The sequence below is a fragment of the Dermacentor variabilis genome, chromosome 10 (assembly GCF_050947875.1).
Source record: "Dermacentor variabilis isolate Ectoservices chromosome 10, ASM5094787v1, whole genome shotgun sequence".
Classification (NCBI taxonomy): domain Eukaryota; kingdom Metazoa; phylum Arthropoda; class Arachnida; order Ixodida; family Ixodidae; genus Dermacentor; species Dermacentor variabilis.
Genome location: NC_134577.1, coordinates 126866229 through 126886790, shown reverse-complemented (window position 1 = coordinate 126886790; position 20562 = coordinate 126866229). Strand labels below are relative to the sequence as shown.

At 45.2% G+C, this 20562-nt stretch overlaps 1 protein-coding gene across 1 annotated transcript in view; it reads right to left on the bottom strand.

Annotated features, from left to right (window-relative positions):
- LOC142559411 (glutathione hydrolase 1 proenzyme-like) overlaps nt 1–20562 on the bottom strand; it is a 124433-nt gene that overhangs the window by 90869 nt on the left and 13002 nt on the right. The window contains exon 2 of the mRNA XM_075671009.1: nt 20324–20531. Coding sequence (XP_075527124.1) covers nt 20324–20531 — 208 coding nt within the window. The remainder of the gene's footprint in view (nt 1–20323; nt 20532–20562) is intronic.

The following is a 20562-nucleotide window of genomic DNA, read 5'->3' as shown; positions in this document are numbered from 1 at the left end:
TAACGTTTGGGCAGCGACTCAGCTTAGCAGACCCTTTGTTCCGCATGAATGTTGCATAGGAATGGCACTGGCCACCGGGTGGCATTGTGGCCCAGGTGGACCTGATTCGTTCGGAGTATGTGCCATTAAGGACAGGCGAAAGTCGAAGAAAACGGACCTTCCAGAAGAACGTAATAAGAATAGCCATATTGTTCTCCCAGGTTCCCCGCTACAAAGCACGAAAGTTTTTTTTTTGCATAACACAAAGCTATGCGCAAGCTTCCAGTTATGATGTCCAATGAATAAAACCTTCATAAATGCGATGACCTAACAAATGAACACGACACTGCTATGTTTTAGGAAGGAAAAATATGAAACCTAATATTTCAAGAGAACCACTGGAAAACCAGAACCGAAAGCAAATCTTAAGTTTTGTGTTTCTGCCGTCTGGTGGGAGACTATAAAACTAAGTTCTATGCGGCTTTTAAGAAATGCGCCGCTGAAAGCCAGAACCGAAAGCAAATGTTGGGTTTTGTGTTTCTGCCATCTAGTGAGAGACTACAAAACTAGGTCCTATGCGGCTTTAAAGAAAGTGCGAAGCAGGAATCGAACCGCGGCCACTGCAACGCGGTACCAAAGGTGCCCAAGATTCTACCACTCGACCATGGCTTCCGAGGCTCCGTGCAACGGTGCGCTCATGCCATTTTGTAGGTACCACGTGAAATTTTACGGCAGTTTTACAAAAAACGCTTTTGGGAACAGTGTTATGCCATGTGCGAAGAGTCGAGACATGCATCAATCGAAAGCTGAGTCTCCAGACTACATACGCTGCACTCGGTATTACGATAGACGCCGCAGTTTAATTACAGGTACCGTTCTCGCCTCGAAAATGGAGTACAAATTTTCGTCGTTTCCATAGGCTTTCATTGCTAAATCTTCAACCACTGTGGGAACAAAATTCTTACGTGCCATAGCGTGATCACTACATTTGGCTCGTGTGAATTGTCTTCCAGAACCCGTCTCTCACCTGCCTTTTTCGATAATCGACCAGCAGCTCTTGTTATTCGCGAAAAACCCGGTCGTTCCATTGAAAACGCGCTAGCTTCGTGCCGGGGCCGCTTGGGGCGCTAGTTGGTCCGTGTCGACTAAAGCTGAATATGCAGTGTTGCCCTTATTTTATTGTAGTTTATCTTGGTGCATATTTTAAATAATAATGGAAGTAAACCAATGGGCCTATAATTTTCAATTCTTTAACGTCTCCCTTTTTTGGGATTAGTATACTGTTGGGAATTCTTGCAGTTCTCTGCGACCCTTGAAGTCGAAAGGCAGTTCGTATAAAGGGCCGCTAGTTCTTCAAGCATTCTGTCTCCACTATTTTTGATTAACTCAACTGTCATTCCATATTCTCCTGCCGCTTTCTCCCGTTTCATGCCTTGCAAGGCGCTTCTGACCTCATCGCTATATATGGCAGGAGTCTCTGCAAACTGTTGTTTATTACTGCTTCGAATGGAGGTATCGTGACTCATCCAGGTGCTGCACATGTCAGTATAGAATTCTTCCACTGCTTTTACTATACCTTCGAGATTGCTGATGATATTACCCCGCTCATCTTTCAGTGCATACATCTTTGCTTGTCCTATGCCGTTTTCTACCCACTGATGTGAGGCTGCGTCCATTTTTACGGCTTCCTCAGTCTTTCTGTAGTTATAGTTTGGAATATTCCATCTTTCGCCGTTTTGACGGGTTTTGAAAGTTCCTCGAATTCCATCTTATCTCTTGATTGGGGCACCTTTATTCTTTGTCGCTTCTTTATTAGGACATTTGTTACTAGGGAGAGCTTGCCTACTGATTGCCTTGGTGCCTGGCCTCCCACTTCAGTTGCTGCCTCTGAAGTTAGCATAGTTAGGGTTTCATGAATTACATCTATGTCACCTTCACTTCTCTGTTCTAAGGCTGCGTATTTGTTTGCAAGTACCAGCCTGAATTTACCTGCTCGTACTCTTACTGCATGTGGGTGGGACGGTTTCTACTTGACCAATTTTACTCTTTCTCCAAATTGAGGTAAATCCTACTTGCTATCATATGGTCACTGCACTATACCCTACCTAACACTTCTACATCCTGCACTATGCTCGTATCGGCAGAAAGTATGAAATCAATTTCATTTCTTCTTTCACCATTAGGGCTTTTCCAGGTCCACATTCTGTCGCTACGCTTCCTGAAGAAGGTGCTCGTTATTCGAAGCTTACTCCTTTTGCGAATTCTAACAGCATCTCTCATGTAGCATTCCTAGAACCCACGCCGTTGCTGCCAATTGCTTGTTCATAAGCCTGCTTTTCCCCCACTTTTGAATTAATGTCGCCCATTACTACAATATTGTGGGTTTGCACTTTTCTCGTTGCTAATTCAGCATCTTCATAAAACTGATCTACTTCATCCTCATCGTGTGTGGATGCTGGATCGTACGTAGGCTTATAAAACATTTAATCTGTAGCGCTTGTTAAGTTTGATTACGAGTAGTGCCACCATCTGACTAATGCTGTCGAATTCATCAATGTTGCCCGCTATGTCCTTATGGATTTGGAATCCAACCCCGTATTGGTTATCTGGGCGACCTTTATAGCAGAGGACATGGCCGTTAGCCAGCACTGTATAAGCTTCTGGAGTTCTACCTCCCTAAGCCTGATGATATTGACACGTGTACTTGTCTTTATCGGGCGACACGTTTCCCCGCCTAACAAATGTTATCGTGCAGCGCAGGACGCGCCTGCATGTATCGGAAGTTTCTGGAATGTTATCGATAGTTCCACCCACTGTCTGTGACTGAACGTTGTGTAATCTGATTGCATGTGTGCGCGACGCGAATAATGTAGAACTTTGTGGAAGGCACGCAGGTCCCGGCGATTACTCTGGAACATTCGACGACTGATGTATGAAAGCCTACGCGCTTGAACCGCTCATTAGATTTTCGACGATCGCCGACCCTGTTCGCCGCTACCGTTGTGCTGTAAGTGTAGCTTGTTTTTGTGGGCACAGGTTCGCCCAATAAAAGTCAGTTTTGCCTTTCACAGTATTGCTACTGTGTTCTTCAACGTCACCAACACGTGACAATATGCTAAACAATGCCTCATGGTTCCTCAAGGAGTCCTCTTAAGCTAGCCTCAATCCACCAAGTTCGGGAGATAAAGGTTCACAGGGTCAGTTTCCATTGGCGGCCTGTCTGGGTCTAGACATTCTTAGCACCCTCTGCTGCGTTAGAGGTCTCACCGCCACCTTGGTCAGATGCACCGTAGCTGCTGGCGACTGAGGGCCATGGGTTAATTGTAGAAATCATGAAGGACGTATATTGACTACCTGATACAAAAAGCCAACAGACCACCTTCATTTCAAAAATAGCCATCCACAACAACGGAAGAAAATCATCCCGTATTCTCAAGCTCACCTATACCGCCACATCTGCTCTGACAAGACAGATTTTCGAAAGTCACGCAAAGAAACTCATAACGGCCCTGGTGGCGAAGGGCTACCCGGAAATAGTTGTTAATGATGCTATAAACAGAGCACATACATTAGAGAGAAATAAAATTTTGACGGGCTCAAAGCAGTGCGATCCTAAAAATCAAATCAACCTTGTCCTCACTTAGTCGTTTACATGGCGGCACTTCAACAACATCCTAGCCAAACATTTTAATATTATTTAGAAGAGCGCATGTTTGTCATGAATTTTCACAGTCACCCTGAGTTGTCTACCGCCGGGGAAGGAACCTAAGAGATATCCTCTAAGAACGTAAGACAACTGCGGTTCAAAACATGGATTCAGGCTGCAAACCTTGCGGTAAACAATGCAGCGATGTCAGGAATAATTTGAATCCAACTGCATTGCTAAGGCTACTTCCTCTGACTTTAAATTCAAAATTGAGGAACCTCACAATTGTGACAGTAGCACTATGGTCTACATTGTTCATTGTAACGTCTGCGACCAACAGTATATAGTACAGACTGGGACCGCCTTGAGACTTCGTCTAGATAACCGCAGAGTTCACCGGCGGCGCACTACCACACCTTCCAGTTTCAAAATATCTCAGTCTGCCAGAGAATTCACGGGACAAAATACCTGTCACCCTGCTCCAGTATGAGTTCTGCTCTTCTCGTGGACGGGAGCAAAGATAACCATATTTTATCCACAAGTCTAGAACAATCACGCAGGTCCTAACTGAACCCACACAAAACCTCTCGTTAGTCATATGTTAGAGCAAGGAAATACTGCAATACAGAACTTTACGTGAACCTGTTTTGGACAATATTTCCAGTGTGCTGTTTTATGCATTGTGTAACAAATGTTATAATCGGATGTTGTCAGTATTGGATGTGTTGTCTTTCTTTACTAATTACGATAATTGTATTTTTAATCCTACAAATGATATGACGCCATTGTTCCCGAAGATGTGCGCAGTCGCGCGAAACCGCGTGACTGCGCACACCTTCCCACCGGACATTGTAATCTACGATCAACAGCAGCCATGACGCTCACTACGAGCAGCTCGGGATAAAAGGGGATGCTGGCGCCTTGAAGCTTCACTGGCAGCGGCGGCAGCATTGGAGACACACGGCTTACGCATGCGTGTCGTATTTCGTTCCTTACAGGTTAGAAATAGCACAAGTGTCTACTTTTTATGACTTCTGTAAATATTGCTGTTGCCGCTGCCATACCTTGACTTGTTGTTCTTGTTTCTTTCACCCTGTTCTCTAATTCCAAGCATGACACCTGATCCTGAAATGTTAAAAATGTTGAAAGAAATGAAGCAGGAAATTCGTGACATGCGCGCTTCTCTGGAACTAGAATTGAGAAAGGAAAACAGAGAAGTAAAAGCTAGCATGAAACTGATTAACCAATGTTTCGAAGAAATGAAAGTTAGCATGATAGCCATCCAAAGGAAAACGCAGGTATTAAGGCTGAGTATGCTTGTCTTCTGTCTGAGTGTGCACTCCTTAAAGAGCAGGTGCAAGCGAATGAACCAAGAATGGTACAACTAGAACAGCACTCACGAAAGAAAAACCTAGAAATCAAAGGTATTCCAGTTTCGCATGATGAAAATCTCCCGAAAAGTTTGCAAAACATTGGCGATGCTGTCGGTAAATCAATTATGCAGGGCGATGCTGAAGTATGCCACAGGATTCCAACAAAAGGGTCATCGCAGCCAAACATTCTTGCACAGTTTTACAACTGATCGAAACGCGATGCAGTTTTAGAAAATGCAAGAAAAGATTTTCAACGGCTGATATTGGTTTCGCACAGTCTGCCCCTGTATATATGAACGAGTATGTATGTTTCGAATTAAAGAAGCTGCTGGGCATGATAATCGCGACAACGACAGACAAAAATTGGCGTTTTGCGTGGACAAGGGACGGAAATGTTTTCACAGAAAAACTGAGTGTTCCCAAGTAATGCGTATTGCTTGCATCTCGGATCTTGATAACATCGACTAGTAAAAGGATGTTTTCTTTCGACGACATCATACCTACAAACACCCCTTCTCCTACTTTTCTCTCGCCTTGCGAAGCAGGTAACTTATATACAAAAAAAATTACCGACGATTACGTTACTTCCTAATGCGAAATTTGAGCGCAGCAAATAAGCTGTTTCACCTTTTCGATAGATTGAGGCAAAGAAATCGAGCAACACATGCATGCACTATCACAGAATTTTTTTTATTTTTCACACGTATTCCTTTAACAAAGACTCCACTAACAGTTCTTGACAGTCATGAAGGAAGCTTTGTGGTCGGAGAAATAGACTGATATATGTTCGACTTGGTACACCAATGCTTGATTCTCAAAGACGAGATCTATACAAGTGCCTCGCGAGGTTGTCACAGCCGTGGGACGCGTTACGAGCGAGAGGAACGGGATGTTCTCCCGCATAAGTGTTAGGAAATTGCTGTTTGTCTTTATGTCAAGCCGCCACCGATCTGGCTCTCTGATTGCCACCGCACAGGGCGAACGGGAGCGGCAATTTCGGCTCGGGCGGTGCACATATACAGATCCGCCGCCACCGATGTGGCTCTCTGATTGCCACCGCACAGGGGTTGCATTGGAGGAGGAGCGAAGCAAGGAATTAAGTTCGAGCCGGCGCTTTGACAACCGGAGACTCGCAGGAAGAGGGGGGAGGGGGGCGGCGTGTACACCCAGCGGCAAACGATGGGGGCAGAAGCGCGCGCAGCAAGCGGACAACACGATAAAGGGAGGAGGGAAGAGATAGCAGCGACTGACTGATGCCGCTGACGCCGATAGTGAGTCAACCCCAGCTGCGGAGTTGGTTTCAGGGACAACGAATAACCGGCGCGTCGGCAACTGAAGAGCACCCTATCCGCCACCCAAGAACAGGGGGGGGACCCTTTCCTCCTCTTTCTGCATGGCGGCGACGGTGTTCTATGCAGTCACGTTATCTTGACTCTCTAGCGGCGTCAGCGGCATCCAGCGGTATCAGTCGGTCGCTGCTAGCGCTGGGGGGATGAAAGGGGGGCGGAGCTGGTTACGAGGCCGACGACGACGCGAAACCCAGGAACGGACGCCAAAGAGCTGCGCTCTAAAACAAGAATTCATTATCTTTCATTCACATTAACGCACAATCAGCCAGAAATAAGGAAGACCAAATTGTTGCGTTTACTGCCTCGTTTGGTTTCATCCCAGATGTGCTCATGATAAGTGAAACCTGGTATAAAAATGAAATAGATGTGCTTAGGTTGCCCGGTTATAAATCATTCTTTGTAAATCGACCCTGTCGAAGAGGAGGAGGTGTTATGTTGATGGTAAAGAACACGCTGCAGTGCCAACTGATTGAGTAGTTTTCCTTTGTTACTATTGATTATGAAGTGCTTTCAATTAAATGTAATGATAATGTATATTGTGTTGTATAGAGACCTCCAGGTACAAAAATATCAAGCTCTCTGTCGTTTATAGATGAGTACCTAAGCTGCATTAACGATAATGCTTTCAAGATCATTATGGCAGGGTATATAAACATTGGCTTGTTGAAGACTTCTAAACCGCGTGATGAATGTTATAGGTGACTTGAATCTAATGGTTTTGCAAATGTAGTAAAATCTCCCACTCATATTTCAGCTGACTCAAGTACGGTAATACACGTCTTCATAACAAACATTGACGATACAAATCTCTCATCCGGTGTTGTAGGCACTAACATCAGCGATCACCTCCCAACTTTTTCGTTTTTTAAACATAACACATCTATTGGAACCACGATCGACATTCCTTTGACTGTACGGGACATTAATGCACGTATTTTAAACAATTTTCGCAATGAAATATTGCTCGTTGACTGGTCACTTCTACTGCTTATTACAGACCCCGAGACAGCTTACGAGTATTTTTATGAAAAGTTTAAATCTGCTTACGAGAAATGTTTCAGGTACAAGGTATTGAAACCTGCGCGTAAATGTAGAAAGCCATGGGTTACGAAACAGTGTTTAAAAGAAATACACGCAAAAATATCTTATTTCATAACTTTATTTCAACGCGGTCTGAAGAAACCTTGCGTCAATTTAGGGTTCAAAGGAATAAAGTAAACAGTCTGCTGCGTGGCGAGAAAAGGATGTACTCACAAGATTTTTTTAATGTTGACGTTATGAAAAAGACAGATACTGTTTGGAAGCGTATATTAACACAGTTCTTGGGCGAAGCAGTTCTAATAAGACTATTAGAGAAATTACAATTAATGGCAATGCGATATTGTAAAAGGAACCAGCCCAATCTTTCAACAAGTATTTTACCAATTTAGCAAAGAGTTCTCACGATCCAAATTGTTCGCAATATCTAACTACAAGGACCAGCCAATCTGCATTTTTGACTCCTACGACAGATAGGGAAGTAATCGACACTTTCTTATCTATCAGAAATAGTAAATGTTGCGATGCCGATGGTTTTGAAATTGGGCCAGCTAAGTTCGCACTAGATGCAATCACTCCGGCGTTGGCACACATTTATAACCTTGTTTTATTTGATGGTACTTTTCCAAAACGCCTCCAGGTTGCTAAAATTATAGCGTTACACAAAGGCGGCGATAAAAACGATTCAAATAACTATAGCCCTATATCCGTCTTGCAGATCTTTTTCGAAACCTCCGGAAAAACTAATTCACAGCCGCATTACATCCTTTACAACTAAGCATAAATTAATAACAAACATGCAATTTGGACTTACGAGAGGTCAATCTACTGAAACTGCCCTACTAACACAAAAGCAAATTATATTAGATTCTTTCGAACGTCAGCTACGTACATTGGGTATTTTTGTCAACTACTCAAAGGCGTTCGACTGCATAAATCATGCTACCCTACTAGAAAAATTTAACTATTATGGTTTTCGAGGTGTTTTCTTTTTGAGGTCAATAGAATCATAGAATCATATCTCCAACACCGCAAGCAACACGTAGTTATAAACAGTTACGCGTCCGATTTGAAACCACTTATCGCCGGGGTACCACAGGGCAGCATTTTGGGCCCCTTGTTTTTTTGTATCTATATGATTGATCTAGTGACTATTGACAAAGACGTAAAATTTATTGCATATGCAGATGACATTACAATTCTTGTAACGGAAAAAAATGCTGAAGATATCATAATGAAAGCCAACGAGGTGCTGTCAAAATTATCATCTTGGAGTTTCGCGAACTCGTTAACAATAAATGTTAAGAAAACGAAGGCTGTAATTTTTAGGCAGAAAAATTGAAATATTGACAGTAGTACCCTTTTACAGCTTAACAACTCCATTGTGCCTATTGTTCCTTCTATTAAGTGTCTTGGAGTTATATTTGAGCAACATTTGTCGTGGAATGCTCACCTGGAAATGGTAATTGATAAGCTCTCTCGAGTGACTGGAATACTATGCAAGTTGCGTTTTTTTTCTTCCAGAAAGTATTAAACTTATTTTGTACAAATCACTCTAATTGCCAAATACAAACTATTTCTATCTTGTCTGGGGCACTACAACGCTGTCTAATATCAATGTACTGAATAGAATACAGAAAAAGGCTGTACGTTGTATACTCGATGTCCCTTACTTAGCACATACTAGTCCTCTATTTGAAAAGCTCAATTTGCTGTCAATGCCTAACATTTATGAAAATATGTTACTACGAAATTATATGACCAGTATTATAAGAAACAACGACACCGTAAAACGTATTTCCAACTTATTAGCAAATCATATGGCGGTCAGTACAAGGAGTTCTCAAATATGGAAACTACCAAGGCCTAGAACAAATTATACTTATCAAATGCTAGGTTTTTCACCACCCTACCATTCAAACAAGGCAAACATAAAGTAATGCCTATTTCTGTTCTAGGATAAACATATATCTAGATGCAAATATTTATATAGACGTATGAATGTTCTTTGAACAGGTTCAATTCTTGTTTAATCATGTTTAGTTTTTTTTTAGATTGTGCGAATCGAATGCTTCTGTATATCTTACTGTATGAAATATTTTTACATATTGTGTCGTAATAGCGATGTACATAGTGCTGCATTAGTTTTATTATCTCTTGTGTAGTTTCTGATGTATTTCATGACTAGCTGTATTTATGAGGATTACTCATCATGTGCGCTTTACTTTTTTGTAATGCTTGCTCATAGTTATCATGATTAATGTTTCGCAGTTATTAGTGCGGAAATCCTATTTTTCCAATTACAATAGTATTTAACCGTGCTAATCCTTTGTTGCATTTGTTGCTGGCTGTAAAACGGGGTCATGGACCACGTCAAGCCTTCAGGCTTTTGTCCACGGTCCTTAGCATCAGTTGTATGTTGAAAGAAACTTGATTTGACTTGATTTGAAGTGGACCTTTATGTTTGTAATTAACCCCCTACGATAATGCTCAACTCGGGCGCTGTATCTATTTGTAATAAACAAATAAATGAATAAATAAATACTCGCTCTATCACCGCATATGCAAACTGAATGCGTAAGTGAGGCTCAAGGAATGCCCACTTTTCAACTGGGGGAGCGGACCTATCGACGTTACTGCACCTTGTGCGTGTTTTTATTTCATTCTTATTTGGCAACAATATTATTATTTTATTATTATTATTATTATTTTCTTTTTGCTTTTCCTACACTGATTTTTCTAGCGTACTTCCTGCTTTTCCCTTTTTCTTTTATGCCGTGATCAGTTATTAGAACTCCTCTGAACGGACCCCAGATTTTTTTGTTTTTGTATTTTATTATTTCAAAGGGCAAAATGAAAATCGTATTTCTTATTACTCTTTTACTCATTCTACTGATATTGCAATGCCCTTGTTTGATTAGAACACCACAAAAGGGCTTGCATGTTTGTCTACCATGTAAAAGAATGCGTAACGAATTCAGTTTCTTACTGCAGAAGGGCTGCTTGCTTGGCTGGTTGGTTTATTGCAACTTAGTTTCTTACCTTTCTTACGCCGGTATTTATAGTTTCATGTTGTAAAGATTGCTCGTTTACCGTAAGTGCGCATTGATTTGTACTCAAGAGTCGAATAAGGCCCTAAGGAACAGTGATTGACGCATCGTGAGCGAAGAACAGAAGCGACAGATGGTTACGCTGCTTGAGTCTCGGTACGTTCGAATTGGCAAAGTTGCGAATTCGTCGATGTGTAGCGTACGCTTGTGTGCTTGTCATGGCGGGGATATTTGTACTGAATATGTTTCACTTCGTCTTCGGCATCGAAGAACTTGTCCTGTGTTCGGATGCACGTATGCGCTTGGACACACAATAGCCTGCTCTCAATGGTTTCTCAACAGTCTACGCGTGCTCGAAACTTGGTCATGAGGTAAGACTTATTAGGTAAAGTTTATTTAGTTTGCATAAAGTAGGTGTTAAAACGATGTGTGGTAAGCCGGCGTCGCAAACAGAAATATTGTTTTAAAAGGTCAGTAACCAGCGTCTTAAGGCGAAAATGACACATGAATGGGGAAAGGGATCGCCTATCATTCAGATTGATTTCAATTGTAGCGCGATCGGCTCAATCGCGATTTCCCGAGTGACACTGATAACCTCTTGCTCATTGGCGTTAGAAGCATAGAATAAAACTGCATTCAGTTGCGCACTTTTATTGATGCTTGTACAGGCTGCTTTCGATCATACTGTATTCGATACGGCAAGAACTACAGGGAGTCTACCAACCGGAAAAACTGGGAATTCTCTGGGATTTCGACTAGACTGGAAGTACTCAGGAAAGACTCTGGGAATTTGTGCTTCTATCAGGGAAAATTTGCCGTCATTTTATGGAAAGGGGACAGAAGTTGAGCTAATGCTGGCTCGATTAACAGAGAGGAACCATAACAAATAGTCTCTTGACGCCATGTCGCCGGCTGGAGGAGTTGGCAGTGTTCAGTGAACGACCGATTTTCCGGACGTCCGATTTTTGGGACATTCCCGATAATTCGGATGTTTTCGGGACACCACAACGTACTCCATAGAGTCAATGCAGATGAACGTATGCAATTTCGGATGCAAGAACCCTCCGTCGTCTAATTTTCGGGTCTCTTTGCCGTGATCGCTGTCGTGAACGGTATTAATCAGAGCCACTACCGCCGCCATGTACATTATCTCGCCACCTCAAACCGGCACTCTCCCGCGCCGATCCACTGGCAGCCGTAGCCACCACCGCGGGTACGCCAGACCTAGCTACTTCGACGTTCGCTACTGTTAGCGATTCGCCGTTGTTAGCAATGGCGCAAACTCTGCCTTTGTAATCCTCACCAATGTCTTCGAAGCTCGGAAAGCACAGCGCGTTCCATTATGCCAGTTTCTGAAAGTAAGCTGCGCCGCAATACAGAAATGTTACACCCAGAAGCTTAACAAGTGTGGGTGCTACGCGTGCACTCACCGTCTCCTGTCATAGAACGAGCATCGTTATGTGAAATTAGTGAACTGGCAGGCCTTGGGAGCTTTTTAGGACGTGCCTGTGGCGATTTGAGCCCTTGAGGACATAAAAACGCATGCATTCGCTTTTTCGGACTGCCCGATTTTCGCATGTTTTCGCGGGCCCTAGTGAGTCCGAGAAATCGGACGTTGAATTTACAACTGCCCAAGAGTATGCTTCACATGGTCCGTGGGGCGAACGCACGGCAGAAAGAGGACGAGAAGAGAAAGGACCGATGCATTGAGGAATGAACGGGAAAAGAATTGTGCCGCCGCTTCTTTGAAGGACATTCAGCTGAAAAAACGAAGTGTTGGCTGACGCCGAGATTCAGGTCTCTCTCATACTGTGAGTGACGTGATGGTGCCAGTTTGGTGTGGGCTGCTACAGATGGCGCAACGTGACCTGCGCAGCAAGTAGCCGCACTGACATCGTCACCTACCTTGGCCTGCTTCCGTTTCCGGGAGCCTCGCTTGTTTTTGCTGTTTGCCCGCGATGGGCGAGCCAGTCAAGCCATTGCAGCTGGAGTGATAAGTCGGTGTGTTAAATGTAACCTTAACCGCATTAAACCGTTACCCTACTATGCGAGTCTTCCTGCGTTCAGTCCAAGCCTCACATCTGGCACAGTCGACCCTGAACCTCTGCCAAGCCATTCAGCCACGGCAGCGCAAGAACGACGGTCAGTACGCCTCTTCAGCCGCATTCGTCATTGTAGTCGCGCCCTCACACCGCCGAAGACTCACGCCTGAAGATACTTCTGCCATTTTACCGCTCGCCTGTGTTCACTCCGCATCAGAAGAAAAGCACGGCCGTCAGGCGAAGAGCGCCGTGAATGTTCACAACTAGCCCGGAGCTAAATTGAATCTCGCGCATAACCTGTGGCTTAGCGCTCACTCGCCTAGTCTCCCGTGCGCCCAGCCTCGCTTTGCGGTGCATCACGCCAGGAATTATTTGGGAGGAGCTTGACTCGACGACCATGTCGTGGCTTGGAGTCGACCTTATCCGCGATGAATTGGTCCGACGCGAGTTAGAGAACACCGGCTCTAAGGAAGAGCTCATTCAGTGCCTCGAAGCCGTCATTCACCAAGGTCGCGAGGCAACGCCATGGTCAAGCGTGGAGAGGGCGGGTACCGCCGGCAACTCAGGTTTGACCCCTGATCTCGCGACGCTCGAAAGTCTGGCACTTCTGTTTCAACAGCTGCCACGCCCCTCGAGTAGAGTACAGTTACCGTACTGCCAGACCTGTCGTCATCGATTACTTACTTTGATCAGTCTCCCGCACAAAATGTTAATGTCTGGCTCTATGAAGTCCGCCGGGAACAGCAGCTTGCCGCATGGGACGACGCCACAACCCGTCTCATTGCCGCAAGTAAACTGAAAGGCACAGCTCGTAATTGGCACCTCGCTTTTGGAAATCACCATTCAACCTGGGAAACGTGGAGCGCCGCCCTCAAGGAAACATTTTCATTGGAGCTGACCCTCATCGAATGGCAGCAACGCGTCATAAAAATCAGACAGGGCCCACGCGAGATCCTGCAAGAGTACGCTTACGCAAAGCTGCGTGTGATTGAAAGCTGCCCCGCCACCCTTACCGAGGCCCAGAAGGTTGATTACCTACTACAACGTCTTCCAGAAGCACATGTCATTGCAGCCATCGCGGCTAATAGGCCGTTGACACTGCGTGCCTTCATGTACACGTGCACAAGCCTAGACAAGTGCAGTCAACGTGCGCACGACAGGGCAAGCGTAAGGCAACCGGTGCTTCCACAGAAGCCACCCCCTCGTTCATCTGAAAGTGGCAATTCAGGACGTCATCAGTATAACTTCCAGTCACCAGCTCCGCCAACAGCTACAACAGCACAGCCAAGGCAACGCATTTCCTAGTTGCCCAAGGAAGAACAGGAACGAAGATACGAAGCCATTTCTGCACAGTATGGGGCCCCAGCATTCCGGCGCGGCCAAGACATCACACAAGCAACCTGTTCCAAGTGTAAAGAGTTAGGGCATTTGGCGTCGGCATGTCCCTCGCGTAGCAACAGGGCACCACCGTCCACCATCCCTGATGCCCAACAGCCACTCCCCTTTCATAGTATGCCTGACAAACTTGAAGGCTCTCAACATCAATGTCCATTTTTCACGGCGGCCATTGCAGGAATCGGAGAACATGAAACATATCCGGACTAGCATAGCATAGCATAGCATAGCATAGCCGATCCCTGACACTAGACGAACGCAAGCTTCACAGTAACGTGTGGGAAGGCATCGTAGTACATTGGGCAATAACAGTAAAATTACGTCAGTATCTAACTGGAATCAAGTTCATCCTAGTTATAGATCAATGGACTGTTGCTTGCTTGACCAAGTGTGTGAAACCATCTCGCAGATTTACGTCCATGCTCATGGTCTTGGTTGAATTCGACTTCTGTCAGACAATTGCCTGGACGGCAGAATGTTGTAGCTGACTATTTGTTTACACTTTCGTGTGCAGTCACACACTCCGCTCAAGCGCTGGTTACCGCTCAAGAAAAAGACCCGGAATGCAGTGCGATTCTTCAAAGCCTTGCTAATGGAGAAGCCCCGGCTGAGTTCAACCTAATCGACAACGTTCTATACCATCGGACACCTTCAGGAACCTGTGCTGTTGTAGCGACATCGTCATTGCGTCCCGCCATTCTCCAGGCACTACATGATGGTGCAGGTCACTTCGACGTTAAGCGGACTTTGCACAAAGTGCAAGACCGCTACTGGTGGCCAGATATGGAAAAGGCAGTCAAGAGCTACGTGTCATCCTGCCAGTGCTGCCAGCAGTCATCATCATCAGCCTGGTTACGCCCACTGCAGAGCCAAAGGCCTCTCCCATACTTCTCCAACAACCCCGGCCATGTACTAATTGTGGCCATGTCGTCCCTGCAAACTTCTTAATCTCATCAGCCTACCTAACTTTCTGCCGCCCCCTGCTACGCCTCCCTTCCCTTGGAATCCAGTCCGTAACCCTTAATGACCATCGGTAATCTTCCCTCCTCATTACAAGTCCTGCCCATGCCCATTTCTTTTTCTTCATTTCGACTAAGATGTCATTAACTCGCGTTTGTTCCCTCACCCAATCAGCTCTTTTCTGATCCGTTAACGTTACACTCATCATTCTTGTTTCCATAGCTCGTTGCGTCGTCCTAAATTTGAGTAGAACCCTTTTCGTAAGCCTCCAGGTTTTTGCCCCGTAGGTGAGTACTGGTAAGACACAGCTATTATACACTTTTCTCTTGAGGGATAATCGCAACCTGCTGTTCATGATCTGAGAATGCCTGCCAAACGCAGCGCAGCCCATTCTTATTCTTCCGATTATTTCCGTCTCATGATCCGGATCCGCCGTCACTACCTGCCCTAAGTAGATGTATTCTCTTACCAATTCCAGTGCCTCGCTACCTATCGTAAACTGCTCTTCTCTTCCGAGACTGTTAAACATTACTTTAGTTTTCTGCAGATTAACTTTTAGACCCACTCTTCTGCTTTGCCTCTCCAGGTCAGTGAGCATGCATTGCAATATGTCCGCTGAGTTACTAAGCAAGACAATATCACCAGCGAATCGCAAGTTACTAAGGTATTCTCCATTAACTTTCATCCCCATTTCTTCCCAATCCAGGTCTCTGAATACCTCCTGTAAACACGCTGTGAATAGCATCGGAGAGATCGTACCTCCCTGGGTGACGCCTTTCTTTAGTGGGATTTGGTTGCTTTCTTTATAGAGAACTGCGGTGGATGTGGAGCCGCTATAGATATCTTTCAGTATTTTTACATACGGCTCGTCTACACCCTGATTCTGTAATGCCTCCATGACTGTTGAGGTTTCGACAGAATCAAACGCTTTCTCGTACTCACTGAAAGCTATATATAAGGGTTCGTTATATGCCGCACATTTCTCTATCACCTGATTGATAGTGTGAATATGGTCTATTGTTGAGTAGCCTTTACGGAATCCAGCCTGGTCCTTTGCTTGACAGTAGTCTAAGGTGTTCCGGATTCTATTTGCGATTACCTAAGTAAACAGTTTTAACAGTTTACCTAAGTAAAGAAAGGCGTCAGGCAGGGAGATACGATATCTCCAATGCTATTCACAGCGTGTTTACAGGAGGTATTCAGAGACCTGGATTGGGAAGAATTGGGGATAAAAGCTAATGGAGAATACCTTAGTAACTTGCGATTCGCTGATGATATTGCCTTGCTTAGTAACTCAGGGGACCAATTGCAATGCATGCTCACTCACCTGGAGAGGCAAAGCAGAAGAGTGGGTCTAAAAATTAATATGCAGAAAACTAAAGTAATGCTTAACAGTCTCGGGAGAGAACAGCAATTTACAATAGGCAGCGAGACACTGGAAGTCGCAAGGGAATACATCTACTTAGGGCAGGTAGTGACGGCGGATCCGGATCATGAGACGGAAATAATCAGAAGAATAAGAATGGGCTGGAGTGCGTTTGGCAGGCATTCCCAAATCATGAACAGCAGGTTGCCGTTATCCCTCAAGAGAAAAGTATATAATAGCTGTGTCTTACCAGTACTCACCTACGGGGCAGAAACCTGGAGGCTTACGAAAAAGGTTCTACTCAAATTGAGGACGACACAACGAGCTATGGAAAGAAGAATGATAGGTGTAACGTTAAGGGATAAGAAAAGAGCAGATTGGGTGAGGGAACAAACGCGAGTTAATGACATCTTAGTTGAAATCAAGAAAAAGAAATGGGCATGGGCAGGACATGTAATGAGGAGGGAAGATAACCGATGGTCATTAAGGGTTACGGACTGGATCCCAAGGGAAGGGAAGCGTAGCAGGGGGCGGCAGGAAGTTAGGTGGGCGGATGAGATTAAGAAGTTTGCAGGGACGGCATGGCCACAATTAGTACATGACCGGGGTTGTTGGAGAAGTATGGGAGAGGCCTTTGCCCTGCAGTGGGCGTAACCAGGCTGATGATGATGATGATGAAGTAAACAGTTTATAGGCAACTGACAGTAAGCTGATCGGTCTATAATTTTTCAAGTCTTTTGCGTCCCCTTTCTTATGAATTAGGATTATGTTAGCGTTCTTCCAAGATTCTGGTACGCTCGAGGTCAAGACGTCTACGCTACGGCTGCCCCTCAGTATAACCGTCCAACCTCAAGAAGTGAAGGTTTTCTTGGCAAAATGTCCACTTCAGATGTTCCATTCTCAAGCATTGCTATCGACCAATAACTATGCCTCCCAGCAACTCATCACGGTACATAGTGAACGTGATAGATTTTGCGACTGGCTTTATTGCTCCAGGAGCCGTACCATCAACCTCGGCACGCGAAGTTATTCAGACTTTGCATAAAGTGTTTGATTGCTATGGTGCACCTGACCACTGCCTCTGGGACCATGGGTTGCCCTTTGATTCGACAGAGTTCAAGCGGTTCATGCATTTACATAACGTTGAGCTGCACTTTTCAACAGCCTACCGACCTGAAGGGAATGACGTCGTTGAACAAAGCAATGGGACATTACTTACAGTATTACGGAAAATATGTGCTTTGGAACCTTTATCATCGCCTGCAAAGCTCCATGAAGGAGCCTTTGAGGTCAAGATTTCGGTGAATTCTAGCACCAGCTTTTCACCATTCCAGTTACTCTTAGCTACGTGGGTAAGGTTCCTCTCCAGCAACAACGGTCGCTCCAACAAACCGGCCTTGTTGAGCGCGTCCTCGACGTAACTGCGCAACGTTCAGAGGCATCTGCCAATTCAGAAGCAGCTGAAGTATCCCGCAAACGCCACTATGATAGTACCCATCGCTCTCATAGCTTCACAGTAGGTGACCTAGTATGGATCAAACGTCAAGCCCCAGCGCCTCACGAGAAAATGGCACCGCGCTTCAGAGGGCTCTACCGTCTCACTGAGCAGTTGACTGCATCCACATTCAAGGCTTTGCGTGTGTCAGGAATGACAGCTCGCCTGCTTAACCAGCAATGAACTGTGCATGTTTCGCAAATTAAGTTGTATGTGCCTCCGTCATCTCCTGTGGCACACTTTTCGTCCAGCCTTGAAGGGGAAACATCCTCCACTACAGTCCCTGATGATGAAATTGCCATCCACCAAACACAGCCTCAGCGCCAACAGCGTGTGCGCCACCTTCTCCGTCACTTGCGAGACTTCGTGCTTGAGTGACTGTATGGACGCCGAGTTAGACCAAGGGAATTGGTCATCTGGACGGGGTGGAGTGTGAGTGACGTGGTGGTGCTTGGCCCAGTTGGTGTGGGCTGCTACAGATGGTGCAACGTGACCTGCGCAGCAAGTAGCCGCACCGACGTCGTCACCTACCTTGTCCTGCTTTCGTTTCCGGGAGCCTCGCTTGTTTTGGCTGTTTGCTCGCGATGGGCGAGTCAGTGAAGCCATTGCCGCTGGAGTGATCAGTCGGTGTGTTAAATGTAACCTTAACCCGCATTAAACCGTTACCCTACTATGCGCGTTTTTCTGCGTTCAGCGCAAGCATCACAATACAAACCAAAATAAACTCCTCAGAACATTGAACTGCAACACTGAGGGGTTGTGCGTAGGCTGAGAATGTGTCAGGACAGTTGAAACTGACTTTCCAGCTGCTGAGAGAGAATTTCACATGTGGAAAAATCCGGGCCTCATACCATTGAGCTCGCTGTCAGTTGATAGAAATAGCTGATATTGGAAAATATTTGTTTCTGCAAGTATCTGCTTTTTTATTCGTATTTGAAAATGGCCGACGGAATTTGAAATCTGTTTTACTATGTTTTTCGAAGATACTTTATTCGATGTGCATTCTGCTAACCGCTGCCTTCTGTTTTCTTTTTTGAATGAAATAAACGCTACTGCTTACTATTCAAACTGGATTAGGTAGTTTTTTAAATTTTGTAACATGCTTACCAGGGAATGACAGCATAAAGTGACATGGTGTCTGCACGTCTTGACATAGAACAGAGTTCTGTGTCATTCAGGAAATTTTGCAAAGGCACTCAGGGAAAGCCTGGAGAACTGAGGGAATTTGGAAATGCCAGCTTGGTAGACACCCCGGTTAGAATAGGGAACTTAACGTTCAAGGTAACAGCAGTGACTCACTATGCACGATTGTTACTTTCTTTCTTGCATGCACGTGTTCATTGTAGTGAGTGAAAAAAAATTCTCTAGGCGGGCTGCTCGGCTGTGTCTTTCCTTGGCGCAACTGCTTGTGGTGCAGCCAGACGTTTTGCTTTGAATGATATCTGGGCAGTCAAGAGGTTCCTGTCAGCTGTTAGAAATTATTCAAGGATCCTGGTGTCAGTAAGAAAGCTGTAAATGTTGTATCAGTTAAAAAAAATGGACATACAAGAGAAGCTAATGCAATTATAATAGACTGTATTTTACGGCTAATTCAGTAGTATTACAAAATCGGAGTGAATATTGGCAGGAAGATCACATTGTATTGATATTTAGCAGGAACCAGGTAACTTATTACTAATTAATCATTTTCTTTTGCTGAAGCACTAGTTGCTGTTGTCCTCTTGGAACTGAGAAAGACTGCAGCATGCAATGGGCCCATGTCCCTCAAGTTTTCGCGGTATTGTTTCTCTCAAGTGAGTGTTTTTTTCTCAGCATTTGACTACCTGCTTCCACTGTAGCTTCCTCTTCTGCTTTCCTCCTCGCGCGTTCCTCGCTATCGCCGCCTTTCATCCCCCGCTCACTGCATTCTGCATTCGCGCTTTTCACCTTCGCTGTTCGCTCGACGATGTCGACGCTCAACGCAGGAACGCGCGCCGAAGAGCTGCGCTCTAAAAAATAGGAACGCTCGCGAGTTCTATATGATGCGACAACGAGAGTGTGTCGCTTTCGTCTCGTACGATGGATTCCACTGGGCTGAGTGGCCACATTGCTCTTTTTGTTTGGCCCCATGTAACCATGCAGCTATTTCCACCTGCATGCGGTGACGCCTGCTTCAGCCAATGGTAAAAGCCATGCAATATACATTACCGGTAGCTTAAAACTTCGTCGAGGGTGCTGAATCAGTCGCATCACGGCAACTGCGATCCGAATGTTAACAGCGCTGGTGTCACATTGTTACCAGAACGCAAGCTTGCCTTACTCGGAAAGAAACACACAATGGCTGATTGAAAACATGGCGTGTTCTGTTGTGATTTGACCATGTATTTTTTCTAAATTAACCAATAATGTCGACCAGAACATCTGTAAAATTATTGTGCTGTCCCTCAAGGTGAGAAAATGGTCGCGGATAACGCAAGCGATCACGCATTCGCTTCGAACACCAGCCCTGCGTTGATTGCAGTGCCGCTTGCATGCAGCTGGGGCTAGCGGCCGCGCGTGTGCATAGCGGAAGTGGAAAAAGGTCCGTTACAGTGACCTATCCGGCTAGCTTGCAGGAACAAATGAAAAAAAAAGCATAAGATCAAAATTACCAGAGTGCCTCGTCAGCAGTGATGGCCTTTTCATTCTGCTTGAGTGAGCGTTCCAAGTCGGCGTAGACTGGAAATCCGTTGCGTGCAAGTGCTTCTGCGTCCTTGAACAGTTCAGCCCATGGAACACGCGAGCCAATAGTGTCCAGCATACTTCGGTAGCCCATCAGCTCTCCTGGCACCGCTGCTGCAAGAAAGCCTGCGTTCACAGCTACGCGTAAGTGCGACAGATGCATAAAGAG